Raw genomic sequence first — 11,745 nt, 5'->3', positions numbered from 1 at the left:
TTTGATTTGCATTTCTCTGATGGCCAGTGATGGTGAGCATTTTTTCATGTGATTTTTGGCTGCATAAATGTCTTCTTTTGAGAAGTGTCTGTTCATGTCCTTCGCCCACTTTTTGATGGGGTTGTTTGTTTTTTTCTTGTAAATTTGTTGGAGTTCATTGTAGATTCTGGATATTAGCCCTTTGTCAGACGAGTAGGTTGCAAAAATTTTCTCCCATTTTGTAGGTTGCCTGTTCACTCTGATGGTAGTTTCTTTTGCTGTGCAGAAGCTCTTGAGTTTAATTAGATCCCATTTGTCAATTTTGGCTTTTGTTGCCATTGCTTTTGGTGTTTTAGACATGAAGTCCTTGCCCATGCCTATGTCCTGAATGGTAATGCCTAGGTTTTCTTCTAGAGAGAGAATAATTCTCTCCTACTTCTAAACCTCTTGGATCATTGTCTCTAGGAGCTAGTAAGGGGCTTAACACCAAGAGCAAAACTCACTAAATAATCCTTGAATTGGATTAGGGCCTTTTACTTCTATGCATATCTAGTTTGATCATAATTTGTTCAGTTTAGGTCTCTTAACCTTGACACTATTGACATTTTGGATCAGAAAACTTTTTTTTTTGATGGGGGCACTTTCCTGTCCACTGTAGGATGTTTAGCAGCATCCCTGACCTCCAGCTACTAGATGCAAGTTATACCCACCAATGGGACAACCAAAAATATCTCCAGTCATTGCCAAATATCTGCTGGGGGAACATCACCACATCCATTTGAGAAACACTGCTCCAGTTAGATCCAAATTAGACTGAGCAGAAAGAATTGCAAAGAGGGAAGGAAGGAAAGGCTGTCTGTTGATACATAGATTTCCTTTATGTCCTTTGGAATTTACCTCTCCCTTCTCCTCCTTTCTGATTACCTTGAATGTCATTGTTCCTAATCTAAAAGAAGTGGCTTGAGATATTAGGATGTTTGTTCTTAAGGGACCAGGAAAATGAAATTAAACAGGTGTTTGAGGAAGGGAATTGTAAAATCTGGAATAGAAATAGAGGGTGAATACATCCAAATTTTCCATAAGTCGCAGCTTCTTAAAAAAATTCATGTTTAGAAGAGATGTATGTGTCAGTGGAGGAAGTGTAATGATAATATTCACTAATTGAGTATGTACTATGTTCCAAGTTTTCTTGTCACATAGATTTTTTTTGTTTGTTTGTTTCTCACTGCCTGTATAATCAGGTCTTTATTCAAAAGAAGCTGTCCAAAATGATTTGACCTTTATGGAATAATCAAATTTAAGAGTTTATCCAGCAGACTTCTTTTCCTCTATAGTAGGTTTCTTTTCTGCAGGCTTCTTTTCAGGGGATGGTTTCTTGGTAGCTGCTGCCTTTTTTCCCACCAGAGGCTGCTTCTGCTTCTTAACACCAACAGCAGCCTTCTTTCCTTTCTTACCTACCACAGGCTTCTTGCCTGCAACCACCGCCTTCTCATCTGATTTGGCTTCTAGTGCTGCTGCTGCAGCAGCTGCCTTATCCACCTGGAGCTTGTGATTCCTGGCCTGGCGAAGAATGGTGTTCCGGCGCATGGTCTTTGCATATGGGTTTAGCTTCAACATGATTCTCAAGTTTTTCAGTGGGTTCTTCTTTAGGACTCTGCAAGGAATCTTCTTGCGTGGTGCCCGAAGGGCTCTTTGGATCTCTGGGCTTTTCAAGATTCTGCTAAGATCTGTATTAATCATCTTGTGCATGGGAAGATTGTAGTTACTCTTGAGGGAAGCGGCTTTACACCAAGTGCCATACAATTCATCTAACTTCTGGAAAGCACTTTCAGTCCAAATGCAGAAACGTCCCACACGCCCACCAGGAGCAAGCTTCAAAATGTTCAGCTTGCTTACATTAAGCAGAGTAATTCCAGGGATGTTTCTGAAGGCCTTGATGATACCATTATCCTCATTATAGATGATGCACAGGCCCCTGCGCTGGATACGGTGACGGTTTCTCATTTTGCCTTTGCCAGCTCTCATTCGCTGAGAGGCATAGACCTTTTTGATATCATTCCAGGCTTTAAGTTTCTTAAGGAGCAAAACAGCTTCCTTGGTCTTCTTGTAGCCTTCAACTTTATCTTCGACTACCAAAGGAAGTTCAGGAACTTCCTTAATATGATGACCTTTAGACATGACCAGAGCTGGTAGGGCTGAGGCAGCCGGGGAAGAACAGATGGCATATCGTTTTTGGGCTGTGTTCACTCTACGATGCCAACGGCGCCAGGTTTTGATTGGTGCAAACATTCGGCCTCCACGACACATGTTTCCAAAAGCACCCTGGCCAGAGCGGTGAGTCCCACCACCTCGAATTCTGGGAATTCAAGCCACAGCTCTGCCAGTACCCCAAGACTCAGCACTGGTCTGATGACCTGCTAATTCACTGACAGCGTAGGGCTGTCTGTTGTTTTTGTGCAAGTTGGTGTGAACAAAGTTCACAATATCTGGTTGAATAACAGCCTTGAATACAGCAGGCAAAGTGACATTTTTGCCAGATGACTCCCCCTTTTCGGAGTACACCGATATCAGTGGGTGAGCACACGTCGTGGTGGAGAGAGGAGAGAGGCACGCTCCTCTCAGCCCGGCTGCTGCCACAGGAAAAAGCGTCACATAGATTTTTATCAGTTACTCTTAATAATAAACAATTGGGTAAGTTCAATATTATTATCCCCATTTCACAAAGAGAATGAGGAGGCTCAGAAGGAAGTAACTTGTCTCAGATCACCCAGATAGGAAGTGACAGACATGGGAGAGATTCAAATAAAGACCTTCAGATTAGCAAAACTGTGTTCTTCCTCCTTGAACATGTCCTTCATTGTGCCAATTTTGGCACTCTCAACCCACAGGAAAAGATTTCTGTTCTTTTGGGGACTTTGTATAAGGTGGTTTTACATTAGTCAAGTCTTATTTTAATATGCCAGGAGATAATATATGCATATCCCTGTACCAGTTCCCCCTCCCCCAACACTTTCTGTAAAGTGATTTTTTTGTGGTTGTCTGGTTAAGGACTCTTGACCTACATAATTAAGCCATTTTTCCACAGTCCAGTCTGTTCATTATTTTCTGCAGGTTGGCACCTTCCGCCTTTTGAATAAATAACACCTAATAAAGATAACTCCATAAAATTTGCATTGAGGATATATGTTTGACTGAGAACATATGTTTGATGAGGTGTTCCTGCTTACTACCCAAATGTTTAAACAATGCTAATAAAAGAAGCTGCTGTTATGTTACATTGTTGAAGCTAATGTTTATAATGTTCATTTCCAATGGGGCATAATACAAGCTTGCATATAACGGAAGAGCATTTGCCAGTCTTTTTTCTCTGCAATATTATAATGAAATAATCATTTTCCTCTCCTTTCTGGCATAAAATTTGGAACAGAATTACGGAACCATAGACGTTCACAACTACAAGGGGAGTTGGAGACCTGGCTTGAAGTCTAGATCGGCCACCTCCACGCTGTGCCACTTCAGACTCATCATTTAACTTTGTGAGCCTCACTTTTTCCTCTTAAAATTGGGATAATATTATATGTCTCATAGATCCATTGGGATGACTAATAAGTAAATGTATGTGAAAATGCAATGTAAATATTGAAATGATATATGAACTTAAATTCAGTAAGTAGATAATTAGTACCTACTGTACAAATCACTTTGCTATGGACCCAAAAAGAAGTAAGAAGAAACCCTTGACTTCAAGGAATTCTCCCTCTAGTGGAAGAAACAGATCTATAAACTAGTAACAGTAATGTAAATTATACTGCAAGCCCTATAAGAGAGGACAGCAGAAACAACAGAGGAAAAAGTGACAGGGTCTGCTGTTGAAATGCTTATCAAAGAGTGGGCATTTGAACTAAGTTATGAAAGATTATTAGAGTTTGGACAGTCTAAAAGGGTAGATGGGCAGTCCAGATCAGGAAAATGACCAACGCAAAATGAGATTGCATGTTTTGGGGTTGTAATTTGTTTACAGTAGTTGAGTGAAAAGATTCAAAATGGAGATGGACAGAAGAAACTGATGGTTTAGAAACATTGTTCCTGTGACAGCAGGAAGTATGGAATAAAAAATGGAAGCTGGCACATTGGTTGATCAGTTGATTGGCCCTTGTAATAATTCTATTGGAAGAAGACAGTAGAAACAGGGTTTCGTGTGTCAGTGAAAAGATTGAGTGATTTTGAAAATACATTTTGGTTCTGGACTATGCTCCTCTGAACACAAATATACTTCTGAGATTGGACAACATGGCCCAGATTCACAAGGGTCATGGAAAAGTAGGAGTTAAGGAGATGCAGTTATAGGGAAGAAGGTGTAGGGTGTTTAGAGGATCTCCCAGGAAGAAGGGACCACATGGGTGTAGACCTCTGTTAGTAATAATGAAACAACAAAACTAGCAGCAGAATACCAAGAGAATAGAGAATGAGTGGTAAGAATGAGGCTGGCATTGTAGGCAGGGGACAGATTATGTGTGGCCTTGAAAGCCAAAATGGGGCAGTGAGTTTTAGAAAGAAGGAGGGTCATGCCTTCCTTTGAGGCAGAGCTCAGACCTCCAGGTCACCAAATGACAGCTGTTCTTTGGACCAAAGACCTTTAGTAATAACCACTAAATTGGCCAATAAACATTTTCTGATCTCGAAATGTAAGTCCAACAACCACTTGCCAGAGCATCACATAATTGTGCAAAATAGGTCAAATGTTTTTGTTGTGACTTCTTAGGAGAGTACATTTGGAGGTTATGTCAGAACCTCCTCTCATCTGTTCCACCTCTTCTCCACCCAAAGCTTGTACCCTCTGTGGAATGAAAGTCAGAGAGCTCGAGCCAGCTCCACAGTGGCCCCTTCCTTCCTAACTTTCTTTGTGCTGTACTGTTGTTATTTTCTAAGCGGTGAGTGAGGGCAAGACACAGTGTCAGTCTCCCCTCAGAACACGCACTGAAAATAGAAAATAAGATGCATTGTGACATTTTAGCTAAGAGACCTTTCTCTGGCTTTGGGAAAAGCCAGCTGAACAGGCCCTTATTGTCACACAGCCAGAAGAAAACTACATAGCCCAAATGTCACCTCGGAGCTTATTTGCTATTATATTTTCAGCGTACATTTGATTATTCCTTTTCATTCTTAACGATAAGGGGTCAAAGCCACTCCAGCTCTACTTTTCTTCTCATAAAAGTCTCCCCCCACTTCTCATAAAAGCCACTTATGTGTGAGCAAAACTCACACAGTTTTTTTCCTGTTTCAAATTGGTAAGAGTACATTTACAAATACATCTTTACCTGAAAGGTATGGATTCGCTTAAACTTATCCATATTTTTTCAGATAAATTAACCAAAATTGCCTATGAGAGAAAGCTTCATTTTGGACATTTCAAGTTCTTTGCTCTAAACAATAACTAATGCTCTCTTTCCTTAGTCTTTTTACTTCTCAACTATATAAGGAGACAAGATTACATACGTAAAAAGAACAAAAATGTTGGAAGCATTCTGATCTGTGTTTCTGCATTGGCATGCTGGCTCACTAGCTGCGTGGCTTAGGCCAACTTCCATTATGCCTCAGTTTCCTCATTTGTTAAATGATCATAATGAGAGTATGTGCCATATAAAATTATATTGAGGATTAAATGAGATAATATATGTAAAACGTCTAACTCATTGCCAGTAAATGTAATAAGACTTAATCTAGCCCAGGGTGGTTCCATGTAGGCCAGGGCCTTCTGACAGAAAATGGGGTGCAAAAGATGGATGGAGGGCTCCTTTGTTCTTTGGTCCCAGTGTGGCCTGAGGAAGCACAGGAGAGGGTGTCAGAGTCCAAAGAGCATAACTGCACTCGAGTTCCAGGAGCAGACCCTGGGGACACAGATCAGAATGCTTCCTAGCTCACAAGGCCCATCTTCCATGTGGGCTTTTATTCTTCTGGGTCTCATGGAGGTAATGAGGGAGGTCTGTTTGACACAGGTGCTAGGGAGGGAGGACAGTACAGAGGGCCCTGGGTGTGCCCTTTACCAGCTCTGTGCTGTTGACAATGCATTTAACCCCCTGTGCCCTGGCTACCTCATCTATAAACTGGCCAGGGTTGTTGGGAGAATAAAATGAGGTGATATCGGCTAACATTTAGCGAGAGCTAATAGTTTTTGAGGACTGATCATGTGCCAGGCCCTGGTCTAAAGACTTCACATGCATTCACTCATTTAACTCAGAACACCCTGTGAAATTGGTGTTATTCATCTAATTCTATAGATGAGGCTCAGAAATATAAAGAAACATAAACTACCAAAGGTGACTTAGCTAACAGGTGAAAGAGGCAGGATTCAAATAGGCTACTCAGCTTCAGAGCTGTGCTCTTAAAAGCCTAAGGTGAGATGGATTTACAGCTGAATTCTACCAGAGGTACAAACAGGAGCTGGTACCATTTCTTCTGAAACTATTCCAAACAATTGAAAAGGAGGGACTTCTCCCTAACTCATTTTATGAGGCCAGCATCATCCTGATACCAAAACCTGGCAGAGATACAACAAAAAAGAAAACTCCAGGCCAGTATCTCTGATGAACATCCATGTGAAAATCCTCAATAAAATACTGCAAACTGAATCCAGAAGCACATCAAAAAGCTTATGCACCGTGATCAAGTTGGCTTCATCCCTGAGATGCAAGGCTGGTTCAACATATGCAGATCAATAAACATAATTAATCACATAAACAGAACTAAAGACAAGAACAACATGATTATCTCAATAGTACAGAAAAGGCCTTCGATAAAATTCAACATCCCTTCATGTTAAAATCTGTCAGTAAACTAGGTATTGGTGGAACATACCTCAATAAGAGCCATTTATGTCAAAGCCACAGCCAATATCATACTGAATGGGCAAAAACTGGAAGCATTCCCCATGAAAACCAGCACAAGACAAGGTTGCCCTCTCTCCCCACTTCTATCCAACATAGTATTGGAAGTTCTGGCCAGGGCAATCAGGCAAGAGAAAGAAATAAGGGATATTTAAATAAGAAGAGAGGAGGTCAAACTGTCTCTGTTTGCAGATGACATGATCCTATATCTAGAAAACACCATCATCTCAGCCCCAAAGCTCCTTAAGCTGATAAGCAACTTCAGCAAAGTTTCAGGATACAAAATCAATGTGCAAAAATCACAAGTTTTCCTTTACACCAACAACAGACAAGCAGAGAGCCAAATAATGAGTGAATTCCCATTCACAATTGCTGCAAAGAGAATAAAATACCTAGGAATACAGCTAACAAGGGAAGTGAAGGACCTCTTCAAGGAGAACTACAAACCACTCCTCAAGAATATGAGACAATACAAACAAATGGAAAAACACTTCATGCTGTGGATAGGAAGAATCAATATTGTGAAAATGGCCATACTGCCCAAAGTAATTTATAGATTCACTGCTATTTCCATTAAAATTGTGACATTCTTCACACAATTAGAAAAAACTAGTATAAAATTCATACAGAACCAAAAAAGAGCCTGTGTAACCAAGACAATCCTAAGCAAAAAGAACAAAGCTGAAGGCATCTTGATACCTGACTGCAAAGTATACCACAAGGCTACAGTAACCAAAACAGCATGGTACTCATATAAAAACAGACACATAGACCAATGAAACAAAATAGAGATCTCAGAAATAAGAGCATACATCTACAACCATCTGATCTTTGACAAACTTGACAAAAACAAGCAATGGAGAAAGGGTTCCCTATTTGTTTTTTGAGTTGAGGTCTTGCTCTGTTGCTCAGGCTAGAATGCAGTGATGTGATCTCAGCTGCAACCTCTGCCTCCTGGGTTCAAGCAATTCTCATGCCTTAGCCTCCTAAGTAGCTGGGATTACAGGTGTGCACCACCATGCCTGGCTAATTTTCATATCGTTAGTAGAGACGGGGCTTCATCATGTTGTCTAGGCAGACCTCAATCTGCCTGCCTTGGCCTCCCAAAGTGCTGGGATTCCAGGCATGAGCCACTGTGCCTGTCAAGGATTCCCTATTAATAAATAGTGCTGGAAAACTGGCTAGCCATATGCAGAAAATTGAAACTGGACCCCTTCCTTATACCTTATACAAAATTTAACTCAAGATGGATTAAAGACTTAATGTAAAACCCAAAACTATAAAAACCGTGGAAAAAAATCTAGGCAGTACCATTCAGGACATAGGCATGGGCAAAGATTTCAAGCCAGAAACACTAAAAGCAATTGCAACAAAAGCAAAAATTGGCAAATGGGAGCTAATTAAACTAAAGAGCTTCTCCACAGCAAAAGAAACTTATTACCAGAGTAAACAGACAGCCTACAGAATGGGATAAAATTTTTGCAATCTATCCATCTGACAAAAGGCTAATATCCAAAATCTACAAGGAACTTAAACAAATTTACAAGAGAAAAGCAAACAACTCCATCACAAAGTGGGCAAAGGACATGTACAGACACTTCTCAAAAGAAGATATTTATGCAGCCAACAAACATGAAAAACTCAACATCACTGATCATTAGATAAATGCAAATCAAGACCACAATGAGATATCATCTCATGCTGGTCAGAATGGCAATTTTTAAAAAGTCAAGAAACAATAGATGCTGGTAAGGCTGAGGATAAATAGGAATGCTTTCACACTGTTGGTGGGAATGTAAATTAGTTCAACCATTGTGGACGACAGTGTGGCGATTACTCAAAGATCTACAACCAGAAATACCATTTGACCCAGCAATCCCATTACTGGGTATATACCCAAAGGAATTTAAATCATTTTATTATAAAGATATATGCACATGCATGTTCATTGCAGCACTATTCACAATGGCAAAGACATGGAATCAACCAAAATGCCTATTAATGATAGGCTGGATAAAGAAAATATGGTACATATACACTACGGATACTATGTAGCCATAAAGAGGAATGAAATCATGTCTTTGCAGGGACATGGATGGAGCTGGAAGCCATTATCTTTAGCAAACTAATGCAGAAACAGAAAACCAAACACTGCATGTTCTCACTCATAAGTGAGAGCTGAACAATGAGAACACATGGACACAGGGGAACAACACACACTGAAGCCGGCTGGAGGGTAGGGTGGGAGGAAGGAGAACATTAGGAAAAATAGATCATGCTGGGCTTAATACCTAGGCGATGGGTCATCAGGTGCAGCAAACCACCATGGCACGCATTTACCTGTGTAATAAACCTGCCTGTCCGGCACATGCATCCCAAAAACCTAAAAAAAAAAAAAAAAAAAAAAAAAAAAGCTACACTTTCTAGGCCAGTGGTTCTCAAAGTGTGAGCAGTAGCTGCAGCAGCAGCAGTATCACCTGAGAATTCGTTAGAAATGCAAATTTTCTGCCTGACCCCAGACCTCCTGAATCAGAAACTCTGAGGGTCCGACCCAGCAGTCTGTGCTTCAACAAGCCCCACAGTGGATTCTGACATAGTCGCAAGTTGGAGAGCCTGCTGCTCTAGACTAGGGGTTGGTAAATTACAGTAGCCACCTGTTTTTGTATATAAGGTGTTTTAGGAACATAGGGATGCCTATTCATTTAGATGTTGACTGTGGGTGCTTTTAGACTACAGTGCCAGAGTTGTCAGGATGTGCAATAAGTATTTGTTAATAAATATGAGTTTGATTGTAGAGACCATCCGGCTTGCAAAGCCTAAAATATTTACTATCAGCTCTTTAAGAAAAGTTTTGCAGACCCTCAGTCTAGGTAATACAATGAAAGTCCCTAACACAGTGCCAGTACATAGTAGGTACCCAATAAGTGTATTATTAAGTGCTGAGAAAGCATGACCTAGTGACTTACAGAGGCCAAAATGCTTTTATGCCATTGGGGAAGGGTGGGCAGGATCAGGGCAGAACTGGTCCACAATTAACTAATATGTCCTTACTTATGATCCAGATGCAGCTGAGCAATTTGGTCATGGTGCCACTCAGTCCTCACCAAGTGGGGAATAGGAAAGGAGTATCTTACTCTTTGGAGTCATTATCCTGCTGTGTTTTTTTTACAAATGATCCTACTGTCTCTGGGATAGCTTGCTCAGAGGCATGGGCTTTGGAATCTGGAGCGCCTACCATAGCTCTCTGGACCTTCAGCTTCCATCTGACTCTCCAGCAGAGACAATCCTTGATTTCCATGTATCACTGGGAAAAAAAAGAAGTGATGGTTGGATTATTGTTTTTCTTCCATATTCCTTCTTCCTAGTTCACAGTCTGTTTTGAGTTTAAATATAAACTCAAACTATGTATTTAACAAATATTTATTGCACATTCTCTCATGTACCAGAGATTAATACACCTACAGCTTTTTTGGTGGACAACTGTTTGTTGAGTTAGGTTGGGTATTATCCAGATGGCAAAGCCGAGGTTTCAGAAAGGGTGAGTGAGGTCCATGTGTTAGGAGCTAAAATGCTGTGTTGCCAGGACATGAACCTTTATCATCTCCACAGTCCTGAACCCAGCAGGCCTCAACCTCAGCTTGCTGCCTTCCATGATATTTTTATTTTTATTTTCTGAGACAGGGTCTTGCTTTGTTGCCCAGGCTGGAGTACAGTGACGTGATCAAAACTCAGTGCAGCCTCGATCTCCCAGGTTCAAAAGACCCTCCCACCTTAGCCTCTAGAGTAGCTGGGACTATAGGTAAGCGCCACCATGCCCAGCGAATTTTTGTAGTTTTTTTAAGAGATGGGATTTCGCCATGTTGCCCAGGCTGGTCCTGAACTCTTGGGCTCAAGTGATCCACCTTCCTCAGCCCCCCAAAGTGCTGGGATTATAGACATGAGCCACTGTGCCCAGCCCCATGGTCTGGTCTTGATTTCAGTTCCAGCTTCAGGAGTAAGCTAGTCCAGTTAGAACACCTGTGTCTTTTCCCAAGGCCTCCTTTGTTTTGGGGGAAAAGTCTTGCCTCCTCCTGAGTAAATCAGCTAGTCTAGAGGTGTCCTCCTCTCTGTGTAGGAGGGTTAGGGGCCAGGGTCCTGGCACAAAACAGATGGCATACTTGAATGCAGGGCTTGAAGAGGGTTTAATAAAGGGTTCAGGAGCAGCTATCCAGTCTGTGGGGCCCAGTGCAAAATAAAAACTGGGAGCCAGGCCGGGCACAGTGGCTCTCACCTATAATCCTAGCACTTTGGGAGGCTAATGCAGGCAGATCGCTTGAGCCTAGAAGTTTGAGACCAGCCTAGGCAAGACTGGCAAGCCTCCATTTCTACAAAAATTACCTAGGTGTGGTGGTGCACATCTGTAGTCCCAGCCACTTGAGAGGCTGAGGTGGGAGGATCACCTGAGCCTGGGAAAGTTGAGGCTGCAGTGAGCTGCAGTTGTGCCACTGCACTCCAGCCTGGGCAACAGAGTGAAGCCCCATCTCAAAAAATAAAAGTAATAAAAATAAAATGGGGGCCTATGTTCAAAAATTATTAATAATCTCAAGTATTAAAGCAAGTGTAGGCACTTCTAAGCTTGGGACTCTGTGAGACTGTATGAGTCATACTCATATGAAGCTATCCCTGAATGGACTGTTTGCAAAAGTATGGATAGGATTTCTGAAGACTGCTAGGAAGTAATGCAGTACCCTAGGTAAAGGAGCACTGTGAAGCCATTACTACTTCTGTAATTGAAGGGACAAAAGGAAGAAATAATGACCAGAAGACTATAGCTGTATAGAAACAGCCTGCAGTAAAGGAGATGATCTGCAGGGGCCCAGCAGTGAGGGATGGGGTAAATTCT

At 41.5% G+C, this 11,745-nt stretch overlaps 1 protein-coding gene across 1 annotated transcript; it reads right to left on the bottom strand.

Annotated features, from left to right (window-relative positions):
• Nucleotides 1-1,199: 1,199 nt before the first annotated feature.
• Nucleotides 1,200-10,101, bottom strand: LOC129043466 (large ribosomal subunit protein uL4-like). Its single transcript, XM_054500162.1, is given in 3 exon segments — nucleotides 1,200-2,609; nucleotides 9,155-9,246; nucleotides 9,998-10,101. Coding segments are annotated over 3 exon segments (1,521 nt in total). The 3' UTR covers nucleotides 1,200-1,284.
• Between the last annotated feature and the right edge of the window lie 1,644 nt (nucleotides 10,102-11,745).

Source organism: Pongo pygmaeus, chromosome 13 (assembly GCF_028885625.2).
Source record: "Pongo pygmaeus isolate AG05252 chromosome 13, NHGRI_mPonPyg2-v2.0_pri, whole genome shotgun sequence".
Classification (NCBI taxonomy): Eukaryota; Metazoa; Chordata; class Mammalia; order Primates; family Hominidae; genus Pongo; species Pongo pygmaeus.
This window is presented reverse-complemented; position numbering and strand designations above follow the sequence as displayed.